This window comes from Melanotaenia boesemani, chromosome 14 (genome assembly GCF_017639745.1).
Source record: "Melanotaenia boesemani isolate fMelBoe1 chromosome 14, fMelBoe1.pri, whole genome shotgun sequence".
NCBI lineage: Eukaryota > Metazoa > Chordata > Actinopteri > Atheriniformes > Melanotaeniidae > Melanotaenia > Melanotaenia boesemani.
Genome location: NC_055695.1, coordinates 6,254,238 through 6,274,174, shown reverse-complemented (window position 1 = coordinate 6,274,174; position 19,937 = coordinate 6,254,238). Strand labels below are relative to the sequence as shown.

Genomic DNA, 19,937 nt, shown 5'->3' with positions numbered 1-19,937 from the left:
TGTATTGAATTTCCTTGTAATAACAGTGCAATTACAGTAGCAATGAAAATAGTAGAGAGTTTTAGTTTCTATCATCTTGTTTCTGATATGATCTTCAGCTGCCGTGAGCACATTGAGTTTGCAGCAAGCTGCATGATAAGCACATACGCTGAAGAGAAGATAAATGAGTCATGTGAAACACGGCTGGTGGCAGGTTTCTGCCTCCGGTTGTCACCTTCAGGTAGCATGGGGTTAATAGGGTGACTGTGGGGAGGACAGCCCTCTTTCCTTGCTTTTTTATTTTTTTGAGACAAAGTTGGAGCTGGCTGTGTGGTCTGCACTGCTATACCAGTACATGAGTCTGACTTTCTGTCTTTATATCAAAGTCTTGTCCCTCTCAATACATTTTTCTAAGGGAGGATTGAGCATTGTAGTCAAGTTTGGCATGCTGAAGAAGCAGCAGATGCTTTAGTCTGTTACATTTTTTGAGAATTAGGGCTTTTTTCTGTAGCTACAAGAGAGGAAGAGAGGATGTGAGAGTGTGCTTTCATGCTCCAAAGGCAGTCATCTGCCATGACTGACAGGAGGGAAGAGGGAAGAGCAGAGATTCACCTCCATGACTGGTGGAAAGTGAGTCAAAGGAGTGACGGATTCCTTCACACTTGTGCATCCTTTCTACAAGGTGTTGACCCGCACAGTAGCAGAACCAATTGCACCTCTCTATGTCAATTTGAAATTGAAGAAGTTGGGGAATGAATGAGAGAGAGAGAGCTAGTGAGGCAATTCCTTCATGCTGTCTTCAATGCAAAGGGGAAATTGAAGAATGAAAAGTTCTGGCTTGCTGTGAAAATCTGGACTTTATTTACGCAGCGACAATACAGCACAGTCTGTATTTGGACCTGCTGGTTTAAACGTGAGTAATGAGTCTATTTGATGGAAAGCGAAGGGGAGCTTCTTTTGTAGTAATTTCAGAATGTTCTCGATTCAATCAATAGTGATATCCCCACCTTACTCAGTCTATCTATATGCTGTGATAAACAAGGTGTCAGATATAAATAAGGAAACAACAGAAGCCTCTAATTTTTTATTATCTTCTTATGGACAGTCACTGGATTTATTGTGCTCATGTGATAGCAAACACATTTTTCTGTAACCAATCTTAGCCTATTGATTACTGTCAGCACTGTGACGGAGTGGACTGCCGATTGTCTACAGTTACATTCAAACCAAGGACAAGTAAAGAGAAGACAAAAAAGTGTAAACCTGCAAAGCAAATAAACATATTCACACACAGAACCACATACTGACACAACACAAGGCTGGCTGTGTTAACCATCATTTTATCTTTTTTTTTCTCTTACTAATCTTCCCTTAAGCTCTGATATACAAACAGTTTGCTTACCTGTCCAGGACCAAACTAAAGGTTGTGCCTAACAAGGGAGTGTAAGATCTCTAATGTTGAAAACAAAACAGGAGCTGAAACAAGATCAAATTCTTACTGAAAATCCTAAAGAGAAAAAATAAATCATGTTATAGCCATCAATTTAGATTATTCTAACTTAGTTTTCTGACTATAATAAAAGGGTAACCTATTTCTGAAGAAGAAACAAGTCAAATGTGTGAATCAGAGCCACAGTGACCAGTTTTGACACTGTGGCTGGGAACAGTTGCCAAATTTACCAAAACTTAACTAGAATCTGAGAACAAATTGATTAAAGCTGCTAGCAGCCCACATGACAGAAGTCAAGGCTTAGTTGATGGATATTTCTTGCCAAGTTTGTCCTATGAATGGCTTCATAAGAACAGGCTTTTACGATGAACTGTTTTATTCATGAAACAGTCATTTTCCAGTCGTTTTATTGATGCTTTATACTAATAAGAATCACTAATATGAATAAGAAGCCATTTAGTCTGCCGTAGTCTCTAATGTAACTCATGTAACGTTTAAACACAGTTATTAATTTAAAAAATAACTTGCAAATCTTACTGTACAAAGAGCATGAAATGACATTTTGGCAAGCAGTTTGTCTGCAGAGGCCCAAGACCAGTTTATCCCAGTCTGACGGAAAAGGGGTTTTCTAGCTTCTTTTGAAGAACACTAAAGTTGAGGAACTTTTACGCTGGAGAATTTTAAATCTTTGAAATCATTCTGTTATATAGTTTAATAATTAAAAGCATGTTTAAATATGAATTTGATTTCACAGTCAAATACCTGAAGCTGGATGCAAAAGTTTACAGACTTATGTAAGCCTGTCTTCACAAACTTATAAAGGAATATGAGAATGAATGGTCCTCTTTTATAGTTCAAAATATTCACTTGTAATTATGTAGTGTCAAGAAAACCTTATATAGTAAAGGAAAAAAAAAAAAAAACGATAGAAATTGCTTGCTTTTTACTTAAAAACAGTTTAGGTTTCTTAGTTACATGTAAATACCCCAGCAGATTAATATGCACAAGGTAAAATGTACAAGACTCCTTAAAAATAAATAAATAAATAAAAACAAGAGTTGATACTCGGCTTTACCCACTACAATTTCTTTGCTTTGTGGTTGCTCTAAAAGTCTATATATTTCCTCCAAAGATCAGTGGTTGAGTGTAAAAATGGCTGCTCTGACATTTTTGGAATTCCTCCCTGATGTTTTCATGCTCTTTTTGCTGTGGATTTAAGGAGTCGATTATTACTTTGCTCCCATTCAAACGTGTTTGTTCGGTGTGTGATTTTACAACCAAAACCACTAAATAAAACAGGGTAGTTCTACTTCACCAATTAAAATCCAAACTGCTTCTTCTTTGTGGCTCTTTTTATCGCCATGTTTAGCAGCTTAGGGTGCAAGCTAAATTTCTAAATCAAAGAAATATAAATGGAAGGTTAGTCTCCAGCTAATGTATGCTTAAAACAAGAATGGAAATAAGATCCATGCCTGTACGTATTATTTCTAAGATGAATTGTATTGATAAAATAAAACCATAGTTGCATTGGTCCCTAAACTATGATCTCACGTCATAAGAAAAAATATTAAACAGAGCCTCAGATCCTCAACAGCATTCTTGCTTTCTCTTCACTCCCTCAGACTGTCATGTGCCAAGATTCAGGTGGCCAATAATGTCTTATTAAGTATTTTTAATATACCAGAATGTATCAGCAGTGAATAGCAGCTGGGGAAATTCATGTTTGCCATATAGCGTATCATATGGCCTATCAAATCATTTCTTTTATGGATTCAACATTTATAAGGTTTGAAATCCAGTATTGTTTCTCATTTCCTCACATCCATGTGAGCTTTAAAATCCCTCAGGAGAAACAGTTGAAAGATTTACTTGAAAGTTATCGACTTATAAAGTTATCTTTATTTTGCCTAACCCCCCCCCCCGATAACAATAATAATAATAATAATAATAATAATAAATTTATATAGCACTTTTCAAGGCATTCAAAGCACTTTACATTGAATCTGTTATTCATTTATACCTGCTGATGGTAAGTTATATGTGTAGCTACAGTTGCCCCGGGGCACGCTGACGGAAATATAGCAGCTAATTCATACCAAAGGTCTCTCCGACCACCACTGAAACATTCATTCACCAGTGATGCTGTCTCTGGAGGCAAGGAAGTGTCTTGCCCAAGGACGCAACAACAGATTGACTGGGGGAGTAAGATTCCAAGCGGGTTTATTCAGTAGATGCTTTATTTAGGATTAGGCATCCAAATAAATATTAGTAATAACTGTATAATCTTTATTTGTAATGCACGTTTACATAGAAAGGTACTCTAATAATCATCTGACTTTGGCTGCAAATCCCAGACTAACCTCCTCCTCCAATCATTAAAACATGCCAATGTGGTTTACGTGCACATGCAGCTACCTAACACCTGTATAACAGTGCTTCCAACCTAGCTCATATGTACAAAGACTGAAGATCACCTATAGATGTAAGCGGGGGGCTATGAACAGCCTTAAAAGCCAGTAACAAGATATAAAAACACATATGATCACTGCACAGAGACTAAAACAGGTGTAATGAGCTCACTTCTTCTCGTTCTAATTAAAGATCACCCTGCTGAGCTTTTCCCTTCCTCACAGCACCAGTCTTATGAGTTTCTGAGGCCTTCAACCCTTTATGATGGTGTTACTGATAGGCTGACCCTCATTGTCTCACCTCATCCATCTGTCACTTTATACCCACTATCCTCTGACAAGCTTGACCAGGACAAATCACTGAACGTAATACAGTGTCCTGCAACCACAAAGATAGAAAAATGAGATCTGCTTAGGTGCTTTTCAGTCTGTAACAGTAAGACAATGGAAAGCGTTGAAATAAGATCTCTTGTTGTAAATGAAGCAAAGAGAGGTGCTTTGTTGAAGCTGATATGTGGGGGGAAAAAATCAATGGAAACGTCTTCAATCAGTGAGTTAAAAGGAACATTTTTGCATAAAATTACAGCACACAAGCACTCTCACAGCAATTTAGAGGAATTAAAATGAGTTCATCTTAATTTTAAATTCCTTTCACATTCACAAATAATAGCAGTTGTGTAGAACCTGCTTTTTTTTTTACAAAATAAGCCTCTTACGAAGACGAAACATACAATTTTTGCTGATAAAGCCTATAAACATGTAGTCTTTAAAAAAATGCAACTTCGGCCACATGTTCTAAAACATAACAGATAAAGTGGGAAATTAATAAAATTCTGTTTGTTGTTGCCCAGGTGACAGAAACCCGAACAGGTCCTCTTGGGTGCAGTAACTATGACAACCTTGACTCTGTAAGCTCTGTGCTGGTTCAAAGCCCTGAAAACAAAGTGCAGCTGCAAGGTTTGTATGATTTTTACCGCCTCTTTTGTGAATGCTTTGATGTGGGTTTTAAAATCAAACATTACTCTGTAAACATTGAGTGCATGAAGTGAACAAGTAAAAGGTGGGCTTAAAAACACAATGATTTTTGGGTTTTATTAGGTGCATTATATGCTAAACCACCGCTGTATTACCTCTACACTTTCGCAGTCACTCCACAAGTTCACTTTTGATGACCATCCTAAACGCATCTTGATTTCACAGGCTTGCAGGTGATCCTCCCAGACTACTTGAGAGAAAACTTTGTTCAGGCAGCTCTCAGCTATATAGCCTGCAATGGAGAGGGGGAGTTCGTCTGTAAGGACAATGACTGCTGGTGCAGCTGTGACCCCAAGTTCCCAGAGTGTAACTGCCCCTATATGGACATCCAAGCAATGGAAGAGAGTCTGGAGAGGATCACAGAGACATGGGGGATATTCTATAAAGAATTTGAGGAATCAGGTGAGGATGCCCTTGTAAAAAATAATGAATTCTTGCTCCATCTCATATTGCATGCCTCATCCTATATGCAGGGAAATCTGACTTTTGAATATAAATCATTTATATGAGAGGAAGTGGGGATGAATTCAAGTCTTTTATCTGCACCATTAAACCTGAGTGAGAATCCTATATGTACATCCCCCCTACCCTATGATTAATAGGTGAACTATACTGAGTGAAAATCCTGGATCTTGGCACACTTTCTGCATATAGTGAATTAACAACATGCTATGACTAGATTTAAAAAAAAAAAAAAAAAAGAGTTTACAGTATAGCTGGAGAGGATTAATCCACTATAAAACCCATTTATTGCTAGTCCAGCTTGTCATATTAATGGAAAAAACAGAGGTTGAATGAGAGATCTTAGCACAGTGTTTGGTTATTATTGCTGTGCTCGGTCACCCTGCCTGGGTGATTATTACTCAGGTGAAATCAAAATGGATGTCTTCTTTTTTTTTATGTTTTTTTTTTTTTTTTACTTTTTTTTGTACTCTTCAGATTTGGCTGAAATATCCATAAGTGCAATTACCTTCAAAGTTTATGTTTTAATAGCTGCCTGTGAAGCGAGGCCAGGAGCGTGCCCAGACTGCAGACTGCAGTCAGTATCATAAATGTGTCCTTCGGCCAAAGATATCACTCCTCACTGCTTTATCAGCAAAAGACGATGCAAAGAAGTCTTACTATTGACCCAGATTAAGGTCAGGAGTATGCAGTTTTAGTTTTAGTTAGTATCTGTAATTTTTTAACCTTAAAATATGATTTGTTTTATTTTAAAAAAATATTTTTTTTCTTCAGATACATTTTTTTTGCATCTAAGCACATGTAAGGTGAAAATGATTTTGATCATTTATTTATATATTTAAATTCGACTGAACCGACTGTGAAAGCATGCCATCCTCATATTCAAAACCAGCTTTTTCACTTTGCATGAAAGGGTTAAACCTATACAGGAGACAACCAGTATTTTTATGTGATGATACAGAAGTGCAATGATGTTCTAATTCAAGTGAACTGACTATTCTGTATCCCTGTGCATTGCACTCAGTTCAGCTGTGTATACATGCAACAGTAATAGTAGATTTTCTTCACCATATTTAACATTTTTTTCTAAGGAACCAAACAAGAGCAAAGACTAAACCGGATTCTGTAGTGCTATTTTTTAAAGACACAAATATCTAAGTATTTTTTTCAAACGTTCCATGTTAGGTTCTGCATCACGCCTGCTGGTTTACTGTCTCGCCTCATGAATATCGTTTAACAGATCCACAGACTTATAAAAAATGGAGTTCCTTGTATGGCTGCTCCTCTCAGATTAACACTTAAAACTACCTCAATGTCCCCGGAGCACTATCACTTATATTGTCAACAGTTTCTAAGGAAGAATAATGTTTTACTCTGTGGGGATCAATAGCTTATCCTGTAAGTGGTCTGCTGAAGTTTTTTAGGCATTCATATCCCATCTAAGACATTTTACAATCCAGCTGCAAAATGTAGAGTTTATGTTAGAACTCAATGTAAGAAGTGATTCATGATACCAGGACTATTTTTTACATTTCCATAATAAATATAAAATCTCTCTCACTACCTTTTTGCTATGAGACCAATCTTTTGACCTGGAATTCATGATGAAGCCACCCCCATAATGGTCTTTGGCTGGAATAAAGCAAGGAAGATGTTTTTGATGCTGAGCTGGAGATTGTTTTGTGAGGATAGTAAATAAATAGCACTATAAATGAGGACAAGATGTAAATATGTAAATATGTAAATAGTTTTTGTTGTGTCTATGTTTGATATGCCAATATTTTTTTCTCTTGAAGGCCAAGACTTGAGGGAAGGACATGCAGATGAGAAAAGGCTTGGCCACTGTTAATCTGTGTGTTATTTCCAACTACAATTAGTAATAATAGTAAAATGCACGTTGTCCTGAAACAAAAAAAAAAAGACTTTATCTTGATTGTGCTCAATACGGTTGGGGTTCTACATCCATTTTTTTACACAAAAAAAATCAAGCTGACCAAAAATAGCAAAAAAAAAAAAAAAAAAAAGTTTTAAGAATTAAACAGAATTTTATTTTATTCATTTTTTTTTCCATTCTCTGTATTTTTTAAATCAATAAATCCACAAAATGCAAGGTGATGTATGACTTATTAAAGCAGAACCTGTAAGATGCTGAATCCCAGTTCAAGGTAAATTAGGCTAGCTCAGGTCCCAGTTTAAATTATAAATAATGTTTGTTGCATAAATAAAACAGGCTGTCAGTCATATGAGAAACAGCATTTCATAGTAAGACACAAATGATACATCCTCTGTGTTCTTATGGTATCTCTGGTATCTGCCAACATTGTCTGCTGGTTATTTCTTTAAAATGTGATCCTTGCCATTTTAATCGCAGTGTGAATATACCATTTGAGCAAGACAAATGAAAAACGTCCAATGCAAGATGTGACTTATGAATCTGAATATCACACATATGGGCTTCATTTAGCAGCCAGAGCATTTTGTAAACCCAGGACAGAAAAATCAAAGTAGGACGGTGCACAACACCTGCAAGTTGCTTACCAGTGTGGATGTACACACATATTTGGAATCTCTTTAGTCTTGTCCCTACTTCCACTCCTGGTATTTAAACCTGATTGCCAGTAGATGCACAACATACCCACCTGCTTATATCTGAGATTGACATGGGCTACATTTAAATCCACATAAATTTTCACCTTCTTCTAAATAAGACAATGTTCTCAATATGTCTATTAATAAGATGATGTTGGAATATTCCAACAAATTTGTATTCTTGTTTACATGTTGAAGATAACAGTTAGATTAATGAGTCATAGACATGTTATATTTACCTTCATGATTAATATGCATTCATTTCTAGATACTGCATACAGTTTGATTCAGTTGTTGCACACTGTTACATACATGACACGTTATATAGAGACATATGGAAATGTAGCCATTTTATGCACCAGTCCCTTGTTTGGCCCTAATTTTGGCATTTGATTGAAATAGATAAGTACATGCATTCACAAGATTATCTGACATTTCTGAAAAAGAAATAAATAAATACAGTACGCAGCTTTGCATTTCCAACTTCTATCAGCAAAATAGCTTGTAGAGCAGGGGTAGCCAACGTCGGTCCTCGAGGGCACCAATCCGGCAGGTTTTCCAGATTTCCCTGCTCCAGCACACCTGACTCAAATTAAATAGATCCAACAGCCTATAAGGATCTTCACAATGACTCGTTAGTTTAAGTCAGGTGTGTTGGAGCACGGAAATCTGGAAAACCTGCTGGATTGGTGCCCTCGAGGACCAACGTTAGCTACCACTATTGTAGAGGGTATCTCAGACATAGGAAACAGTTTAAGTAGTTTTAATTTTATTTCCTTATTGTGCTACGTGATTGTGCTGAATTTGTTTAAACCAGTTCCCCACTGTAGAAGAAAGACATTATTCTTAGAGTATTAGCTTCTTAGAGTATTAGCTTCAATCAGGTCTGTATAGTGTTTGTCTTCTCTTCCTCTATTTTTACAAATTCAGACACCTCATGGCTGACCTTGTTCCACATACACAAGCTAAGCACAGTCTTACTGAGGTGGATGTTAATTATTGTCTTGGACACAAATGATGGTGTGATGTTGATACTGATGGTAATTAATCCTTCTGTGTTTTTACAGATGAATTCAAGGCCTTCTATGCAAGGCTTCCCCAGAACTACTTCCTGAACGTGTCAGCTATACAACATTTGTGGTCCTTGGACAGCCTGTTTCAGTGGCGATATGAGCAGCTGGAGAACAGCATGCGGGCCCTCTCCAAACGAGCCCAGAGAGTCATCTTCAAGCTGTTCAGTCTCAGTAAAAGATGTCACCGACAGCCACAAGTCCGCATACCAAGAGAACGGTGAGAACACATTTCAAAACTTCTACATTATATGTGTATGTACAATCAAATATTTAGTCTTGAACTTTTATAGTAGATGATTTTACAAGGCTTGAGTGAATCACAATGATAACCCTCCTTTAAAAGGCTACTCTTTTTTCTTTTATTTTTTTTCCCCTCTCATATCTCCCAGTTTATGGTTGTGCAATCTTACATTTCAATTCTACAGCAACCCTTTGAGGAGCTTTAATATTCAGACATTTTTTGTCCACACCTACTGTACATGTAATCACAGCATGCAGCTCTAATCCATGTCAGTGGAAGTAAACAAAATGCCTTCCCTGTGGTGTTATTTCCCATGCATTCATCTGCAATGTCCCTGCAGGGTATGTAAAGTTTGTGTAAAGGATTTCTCTATGGATTTTGGTTTGCACACACTAGATATTCTGATACAGTACATCCTGTTGTGGTTGTAGATGTGTTGCTACAACAAAACATACATTTAGAAAAGTTTATTTTTTTTTTTTTTTTTTTTTCCAGCTTTTAAAAGATCCACATTTCACTTGCTGATAATCATATTAGCTTAATGTAGCTGCCACAAGCACAATCTTTAAGGCATTTAAACAAATTTCTCCTACACTAAAGATTTGTTTGTAGTATACAACAAAGTACAGTGCTGATAAATATCACTTATGGCTATGTCACTTCTAATTTGAAAATGACTTTATGTGAACAGCAAATACTTTTTATTTAATTTACATGTGTTTGATGGTTTAATCGTCCTCAGCTCTACCAGTGACACACAGATTTCTTGAGATGTAACTCTTGCTTAATTAGGTGTAGTTGCTGTACTTTTGTTTTTGTCTTGCAATCGAGTGTAGATTTGATTTTGACATTGGTAGAGACATAAAAGTTGCTCAAAGAGGTCCCTGCAATAAGGTTTTATTTATTTATTTGTTTGTTTGTGTGTGTTTGTCCTTACATTTATATTATTTTGCAATATTATGTAATTAAAAGTGGATAGAAAATCTGAACAAGAAAACACAGGATGGGTGGTGATACTTAAATCAATGAGTAAAACAAAACAGGTCTAAACAGATAAAAAAAAATAATAATAATAAAATAGTTGTCAGCTTTATTACCTTGTTTTCTTTATTACCTGCATGACTGTTGTCTGATATATAGGGTTTACACTATATCCTTCATTTGTTTATTCATTCATTCAGTACAAACTGAACCTTTAGTCTGACTAAAGAACCAATCTGTGAAACAGTAACTAGTTTACCTTCCACATCCTCAGGCAGCTGGGTGGCATGATGCTGCTGCTGGTCACCAGAACATAACAGTCACAGCTAAGGCTTGCTTTGAAATTTCTTCTTTAGCAGAATAATGGAATGAAAATGTAAATATTCTGAGTAGAATATTTCTGTTAGTCTCCATTAAAAGGTTTTTTAAATCTATAACCAAATTTTAATGTTTGGGAAATCGCTCCATAGTAGCCAGGTCATACTTTTCCTTTTTCTTGTCTTTTGAGCTTCAGGTTTTAAACAAATTATGTATTCTGTCTTTACATTTTATCTTAATATTATAATCTTAACTTTATACAGTATGAGAAGACATTTTGATTGCGATCTCTTGCATTTTATAGAATCTGACTGGTTTGCAATTAACTTTTTATTGTTTCTACCTTGTTGTTATGTGCAATGTTCGACCTGCTAAGGGATAATCAGATGCAAATTAGCTGCTAGGCTCACTCTGTTGCACATTTACATTTGTGCATTTTTATTTACTAATGTGCTGTTTTGTCGCTGTTTTAAATTAAAATAAATGAATAGTCATCAGACTGGTTGTTGAGGCTTTTTAGATTTATTACACTTATTCCAAGGTTAAAGTTTCTGGAAACACAAAGAAAACCTGTCTTCAAGATGGATGCTTTATATGACTAACCCCTTTTAACCTCCTCCATATCAATTTTCCTGTCTTTTAACAACATTATACACCTTCAGATTTTGCTGCTGGGAGAAGACAGTCATTATTCCCACACCAGAAAACAGTCACTTGTCAGTAAAACTGTAGACATGCCATTGTGAGTGCTTTGAAGAGGTGTTTGCAGAGGGTGATGCATCCAGCCATCACTGTCACTTATAAAACACTCCGTTTGACTCAACCACCACAGAAATGGCAACGGCAGCAGCAGCAGCACATAGATCATATGTCAGATTAATCTATACAATTCTTTAAAATTCCACCTTGTCTCTGTTTCTGATCTCTTGTCTCTATCTCACTCTTTCCTCACCATAACTGTCCCCATTCTCCACACCAAATTGCCAAAACACACATTTATCACTGATCTTTCCAACTGATATTTCCACCCACTTGCCAGGACGTTTCATCACCCATTTCCAAGCAGTGTTTATCGATGTTATTACAGCCAAATCAACTTTGATGCTCCCCCTTTCTCTTCTCTTTTTGTAGAATCTCATCCATTTTCAGCTGAAATAGATTTGGAGTGGGATGTTTGTCAGTTTGCCAGAGAGAAACAAAAGCTCTCCCTTAACATCCTGATCTCAGTGGTTGAGATGGTTGAACGATATGTGATTGATTTTGCTGCTCCTGTGCTAAACATGTGAGAGAATTAGGTAGTTGAAGCAGCAGACACTTTGGCTGTTGTCATACAGATAATCATAATTTTGCTCAAACTTTGGCCATTTACCTTAATGATGCACATTGTCCTTGAAATCAGTCTTTCTCAATCCAGGTCCTCAGGACCCACTGCCTTGCATGCTCTTTGCAGTCAGCTTAGAAATCGCCTTTCTTGTTCAGAGCTTTTTTTCCCCAAAGGTACCAAATTTATTCATCTATTGCACGTTAGAATGCTTCGCCAGAGTTGTCTTTATCAAATGGTATTAAAATTTAAATCTAAACCTGCTGAATCGCTTTTTAAAGACCCTTTCAAGGTGAATATTCCTCAATTAATTTGTCTGTGAAACCACTTTCTTTAAATATTGCATATTTGCATTTCTTTTGCCTACACAGTTTTAGTAATGATTGACTGACTGACTGACTGACTGACTGACTGACTGCTTTGACATGCATGCTTTATATGGCAGCCACAGAATAGCTGTGACAAGAAATACAAAATTAAGAAAGGCTAGGGAAAGGAGCAGAACATACTCCTGTGACAACATGTGCAGATATGACATTAAAATTATAAGCAGTTAGTTATAAACTATCTACAATAACAGAAAATATTTTACATTCCAAACAAAATCAGTATTTAGATTTTGTAGCTAAAGTTTATGGAAGCCATTTGAGTTGTCAGTGTGGTAATTTCATTATGCAGAAAGTGAACTAAGTAAATTGCATGCGTTGAGGTAAAATAGTCTTTTGTTTGCTTAAAGAGTTCCTCAAGACATGAGACATTTTACTTGTTGTTGGTACCGAGATGTAGAAAGTCAATAAGCAGCTTTGTCATGATGGAAACACAGATTCCTTTGGTCAGACCCTTTAAATGACCACCACGTATAACATCAATTGTTGTTGTGTTGTGTTGTGTTTGCTATAATTCTTGGAATTATTTTTGAAGATTTAAAGACATGTTATTAACTGGATGGCTTTATTTTATTTGTAGGCATTTGATGCAAATGTTTGCTGTTGTCTTTGTTTTGTTATCATATGTTGTCCATTATATGTTGTCCATGGATTATGTCATTGTATTTTTCTGTTTTTAAGTCCATCTACCTGTCTTGGGCAATTAGCTCTTAGCTATAATCTTGCACATTTATGTGAAAATGTACATTAATATGCCTGGTACCTATTTTTAATTAATAAAAAAAAGAAAAAAAAAATCTAATTTAATTAAATAAATTTAAAATTTCAAGTTTATTTATTTATTTATTTTGGCTTAAGAAAAAATTTAAATGAATGAAAATTTAAAATAATAACAATTAGTTATTAAGACTAAAGAACCAGGCTACAGTTAAGACTTTGGGGATGCAAGGTTTTATAGAAGTGGTTGTGTCACTTCCTCCTTAAGCAGGAAATACTCTGATTTTAAAGCTGGTTGGTCAGATAAAAACATTATTATTATAGGACTAAGTATAAGAATGAAACAGATAAAATGCAAAAAAAAAAAAAAGAGTACAGAGGGAGGAGTTAACAATTGTTAACCATTTTTGCAGCGGCAAATAGAAAAGGTCTTTACAGTCTAGATAGGCTAATAGATAAAGTGCAGATTGCATGCTTTGTGAATGAGAATTGTGCATGAGAGCCTGGATTTAAAAGTGTCTGCATTTGGTGTGTTTTCATCTGCACAGGCAGTTTGTTCTATTTGTCTGTAGCATAAAAGCAAAATGCTTCTTCCTAATGTTTAGCCTGGATGTAGAGGACCTTCCTCTTCCTTTACAAGATGTAGGCCTTTTTAAAAGAATTCTCAGTAATCTTGACCTGTTTTATTTTTGCCTCCCTCATTTATTTATTAATTTATTTTTTTCTGACCTCAAAATATTTTTTCATCAAGGTCGAGTGAAAGCATCAAAGGAAAGCACAGGAGGCATTTTTTCATTAGTATTCAACTGCTCCCACTATCCTGGTCCCATCCTTAATCCCCAATCAGCGTTTTGTGCGATGAACTTACTACATCACCCCACATCATTCCTGAATCCAGCTAATGCTTTTCTAAGATAAAATCCCAACAGACATGTCTTAAAATCATCCTATCTTCATTCCCAAACAGTACCACAGCTTAAAGTAGAATGGACAGAAAATGATTAATTCAATTCTCAGTATTGTGAGTAAGGCTCTTTTCAAAGACAAAGAGATGAGAGCCTGGCATGGCTAAGAAAAGAAGCACCTGTTACTGAGGGTTTGATGAAAATATGGGAAGTCTTGGCAAGCAAAAACTCAGATTTAGATTGAACACAGGAGTGGAAACAAATCCATAATCCTAAAAGGCAATGATAGGGGAAGCTGAAGAAAAGCACATGGGCACAAACACAGCCAGAGAACAAAAACAAATTGATAACCTTCGGAGGCAGAGACTCTATAAATGCTGTGGTAACTGAGAAACTACATAAAACCAATGAGGGTGGGGCAGATGATCAAAACAGACAGGAAAAGAAAATCAAAGACAAGAAACAAAACTAGCAAAGATGGAGGTGTTTACCAGAATAAAACATAAAGGGACTGCTGAGACTGGAAAACACACACGGACAAACAGAGGGAGGTAAGGACACACAGGAGCCAGAAAACAAAAACACTCAGAGATTAAATGTGGCTCATCTAGAAAGCAGAGAAAAGCAGGTGAAGTATATGGAAAACCTCCAGCATCCTTCAATTTTTACAAGAAGTCACAGAATTAGTTGCATCCTATCAGATCGCACATGAATTTGTAGACAAATGATTTTCTAAGTTTAAATGACAGTAGAGAAACCTAACAATGAAGTGGGCCAAAAATCTACAAGCTAGCATTATGCATTGCTTGTTGGTGCTTGATTGTGGTTAATGCACAGACTACTAAACAGGTGATATTTCAAAATGAAAACAAAAATTTAAACAATGAAAACTCAAAGCAAGGATATTGATCGTCATAGTTCAAACCTTCAGTGTTTTTTTAATAAATGTGAGATGTTTTACACGGAATACATGAGTCTACGTTTGTCCGATTTTATTAGCTTGTTTATCTGTTATTTTTTTATTCACCAAAGAAGTTAGAGGACACTGTGATTCACAGCAGTGGATCAGATGGAGAGTTGTGGGGGGCTGTACATAATCACAGTGGGGAACTAACAGTAAAAGTGCAGTCTTGTCTTGGCAACAGCTTTGCTCTGCCGAAGCTGTCGGAGGTGAAATGCCTTATCCACAGGTAGCGGGTGATGGACAGGAAGAGCTCTTTCAGTTCATTTCCCATGACCGCTTCTTCCATTAGAGGGTTTTTATATTCAAATCACTGATTATCTGAACTCAAGCCTGCTTCCGACTGCCAAGAACACAATAACGTTGGGATACAAAGGAAAAGATGCCTCAAATGTAAGCCGACAAACATTTTTAGATTAGCATAAAGTTTACCTCAATACTCCCTCATCAAAGAAGCTCTTTTTTTCTAAAAGAAAGCTGGCGGTATATACTGAGCATTGCTTTTCTTCGGTGAGCAGAGAGGATAAAAGGCATAAAGGGATCATAGTAGTAAAATTGCAACACGGAGGGGAATCAAACTCCCGTTCACATGGGAGAATTATATGCATATCTGAGACTAAGTTACCCAGCAGCTGCAGTGCACTTCTAATATTCATGTCACAAACTGATCAAAGGCAGCTTTCTGTGTCTCTTGTGTATATCTTGGTTTCTTTTCTTTCACTGTTTGTGCTCATATTCTTGGTGTGTTTAACCTAAGCTAATCGAACATTGAAGGGCAGCAAATCCATGAAACCTCCAAAGGAATCTCAGGCAGACAGACTAGCAAGAAATCTTAGTTGTTTCTTTCAAAACTCCAAATTTTGATAATTAAATGAAAAAAATCCTCTGATTTTAAGATGTTACTCTCTACAGATATTATTGATAAGGAATAATCAGGTTTGAATTCACATAAAGTTGAACAGCCTAAAGTTGGTTCCATCCATCCATGCTTATTCCAGTGCAGTGTCGCAGGGCTAAGCAAAATTAACTTTTACTAATCTTTAAACATGTAAATTACCTAAACCTGGATTAGTGAAATAATCTCTTCCTGTCTCACATTTAACGAGCAAGCTGTCTGCAGACACAGCCAGGTGTCTCATAAAGTTTCTCCCTATTAATTGAGCTCACCTGAGGGGTTGTTCAATAACTTCCCCCTCTTATTCTTTCTTTCTCCATCTCATTCTGCCTCTCTTCATTCCCTGGTGCAGGCCCCACTCCTACTGGCTGAGCCATTTCCAGTCTCTCCTGTACTGCTCAGAGAACAACCAGCTTGGTGAATTCTCGGAGGAGCTCCACAGCTGCAGCTGCCGATATGAACACAGCTCCTGTCAACTGCCCCCACCCTGCTCTGTTGGGGAGGGCTTAGCCTGTGCAACATGTGCACCAGACAACCATACCCGCTGTGGGAGCTGCAACCCGGGCTTTGCCCTCATGCAGGGTGCCTGCAGGCCTATGGTGGCAGACTCTACGGAGAACTATCTTGGGTTTGAAACAGACCTCCAGGATTTGGAGCTGGGCTACCTTCTGCAGAGAGCAGACCGCAGGCTGGAGGTATTTTTTTTAGCCTTTGTTTAATGATTTCACATTCACTGAGTGTTAGCCAGTCTTTCAACAGGATTGGAGACAAATACATGCTCTCATGGGAACCACTCAGCATTGTAAAGTTGTTTTGGCAGACATAGTTTCCCTGCCTAGTTTTCTGTTTTACTAATTTTCATGCTATATTCTATAGGGCACTGTTGTTTTAATATTGGCTACCACATAATATTGGTATGCTTATTCCTTTAATATTATTGTTGCCATTAAAAACACATTCTTATTTAATTGCAAGAAGCAAGACTTGTTCTTAATTTTTATTGAAAAAATAAATAAATGAATAAATAAATAAATAAAAACTTGACTACAAAGATGCTTTTTTCATCTAGTACTAGAAAAATATTTTGGAAGCCAGAAAATAACCGTTTTTGTTATTGGACATTTTACTTGCACAAAACTGCTAGAAAACACTGACAAAAAGGGGAAATGTAATTTCAAATACAGACAAATTTCACAAAATGCCTCACTGCACAATGGGGTTTCTATTTTTCACCTCTTTCCTAATGCCTGTCCTTTTAGTGTATGTCTTGTATATGGGTATATGGAGAGAAAAATACATTGTTTAATAATTAATGTTTTCTACATCTGCAAGGTCTTCGAGGTTCTGCATAGTGTAAATTTAGTTATCTGCAAAAGTCAGAGAAGGTCTGTACAAATTTCCTTCCTGGACATCACCATTCAGGTTATTTTTCTTTCACATCAGATGCATTTCTGGAATAGTTTTCAGGATTATCATCCAAGTATATAAACTTTTTCTCATCTACAATATATTTAAATCCCTGCACATATATGAGATATTTTTACTGATTTTACTGAATTTAAAGCCCTACTACTAAACTTTATTTCACTTTACTGCTGTAAGGTGATGCAGCATCCCAGAGGAAAACAAAAAAAGATGTCTGCTGGGCAACAACGGCTGCAGGAATGTGCATAATTAATGTCAATTTGCCCTCAAAATGGACCAGAAGGACTTATTTTTAAGGTTAGAAAGTTACAAGGCACTACTTTCAAAGCTCTAATCTTAATAATTAAGGATGATCATAATAATAAAATATCATTATTATCACATTTATGGATTAAGTATTTAACACCAATAATTATTTTATCAAATCTATACCACTGACCTGATACCATTTTTAATAAATCTTGAAATTTTCATTCTTCTTTCTCAGATATATTACATTTTATTACATTAATAGGAAATTTAATTAGGGATGTAAAATAAATATTTTAACTGCTGCTGTGTAAACGGAATAATGAGCAAGGTAAGTGTAAATGTAAAGTTACTGAGCTTGTATTCATTTAGCACTGCTTTTCAAAAATGTCCAGTACATCACATTTGAATTAATTACTAAGTTGTCCAAGGTACTAAATAAATCATAGAAGGAATACAAATACAATGTAGTTTGATTGGACCAGAGATGGGTGCTCTTAACAGGAATGTAAAAACCATAAACAATAAATTGTTTAAGTTAAACATATTCAATAGAGGCTAAGAGTCGGCTGTCATAGCAGAGTACTGTTCGTCTTGGTAATTTATGTGCAAAAACCCTTTGTACAAGCATATTACATGGCACATAACTGTGATCCACATTAAATAGTTCACACCTCAAACTATAGTGCATGTCTTACCTTTTCAGAAACATCCATAAAAAATACATCTTATGGAATCTATAAATATTTTTGTTCATTTTAAATAATCAATATGATTTTATGTTTGTTTTTGTACATTAATTTTTAAGCTGAATCCATGTTTTTGGTCTGTTTCTGTGTCCAATAGGTCCATGCAATTTTCATCAGCAATGACATGCGACTTAACAGCTGGTTTGACCCATCATGGAGAAAGAGGATGTTACTGACACTGAAAAGTAACAAATATAAGTCCAATATGGTCCACATGCTGCTGGGAATATCCCTTCAGATCTGCCTTACAAAAAACAGCACCCTGGAGCCTGCTCTCACTCTTTACATCAACCCTTTTGGAGGGAGCCACTCAGAGAGTTGGTACATTCCTGTCAGTGAGAACAGTTTTCCAGACTGGCAAGCCACCAAGCTGGACCTACCCTTTGAGTGTTATAACTGGACTCTGACATTAGGCAACAAGTGGAAGACATTCTTTGAAACTATCCATATCTACCTTCGTAGCAGGATAAAGACTCAGGATGGAGCAAATGACAGTGTTTACTATGAGCCCATAGAATTGACAGATCCTGCTCAGAGCTTGGGATACATGAAGATCAACAGTATCCAAGTCTTTGGCTACAGCATGCACTTTGACCCAGAGGCAATCCGTGACTTGATTCTGCAGCTGGACTACCCATACACCCAGGGTTCCCAGGATACAGCTATGCTTCAGCTCCTGGAAATACGGGACAGGGTGAACCGGCTGTCCCCCCCAGGTCAACAAAAGTTGGATCTGTTTGCCTGTCTCCTCCGGCACAGACTTAAAATGACTGCCAGCGAGGTAGTCCGAATTCATGCCTCCATACAGGCCTTCAGCGCCCGTCTGCCCAATTCACTGGATTACGAGACCACTAAGTTGTGCAGTTAACAGCTGCTCGAATGGAAAACTACATTGTGAATTGTTTAAGGAGTATTCCTGGACATAAAAATAGCGCCCTTTTTCTTGCAGATGCTTACAGATGCTCGGTCTCTATGGATTACCAAACTCTGGTTTATTCAGGATGACCAGCTGAGGGCTGCTTGAGAATGTACTCATGTGGTTGTTTTGGTTTTTGTTTTGTGCAAACTACTGTCTTTTCAGTGGTATATATATAAATGGGCTTGGGGCAGTGAAGAAATGCACAAAACAAGCTAACTGTAAAGAATTCTTCAATAAATTTGGAAACCACTACATAAAATTTAACCATCAAATTTCAATATGACTTCTCATTTATACTGTAAGTACCAACGCCAACTGAATGGACATTTCATGGTATACATGGTACAGTATGTTTGTTTGTAATTTTTATATGTTTCTTTGCTTTAGTGACAGTGCACTTTCCATGAAGACAAGGTTACAGTGGTGTCAGTTAAGATTTTGTAGATAAATTGATATTAAAACATCATGTTATAACAGATTCAAGTGATGAAACATTTTTTATATATTTTGGGGCTAAAAAACTGGGTCTAAGAGAATATAAAAGTAACAAAGTTATTTTGTTTGATTTAGTCTATTGTAATTATTTCCACGTCTCAACGAGCTCACTTAGTTTAACAGAAACTCACCTATTAAATTGCATTTCAAGCAAAAACAGTTGACAATAGCTGAACAATGCACTACAGCTCTGATTAGATAAGCTCTTGTTTGACATCACAATATCCAACTAAACAAATGGATTACATTTTCTTTGTGTAGTTTATTTATTTTTTTATCTTGCTATGTTGAGTTGCTTAACAAAAGACCACAATTAATACAACCAGCCACTATTTTCTTCTCCTTAAGGCTCTGATATTTAGAAGAAATAATTTAACGT

General features: G+C 36.4%; 1 protein-coding gene across 1 annotated transcript in view; it reads left to right on the top strand.

The window, feature by feature from the left end:
* The window catches only part of brinp3a.2 (bone morphogenetic protein/retinoic acid inducible neural-specific 3a, tandem duplicate 2), a 58,128-nt gene extending 38,589 nt beyond the window's left edge, over positions 1 to 19,539 (top strand). The window contains exons 5-9 of the mRNA XM_042007202.1: positions 4,689 to 4,794; positions 5,038 to 5,274; positions 8,991 to 9,213; positions 16,074 to 16,416; positions 18,242 to 19,539. Coding sequence (XP_041863136.1) covers positions 4,689 to 4,794; positions 5,038 to 5,274; positions 8,991 to 9,213; positions 16,074 to 16,416; positions 18,242 to 19,012 — 1,680 coding nt within the window. The 3' untranslated portion in view covers positions 19,013 to 19,539. The remainder of the gene's footprint in view (positions 1 to 4,688; positions 4,795 to 5,037; positions 5,275 to 8,990; positions 9,214 to 16,073; positions 16,417 to 18,241) is intronic.
* Positions 19,540 to 19,937: the final 398 nt, after the last annotated feature.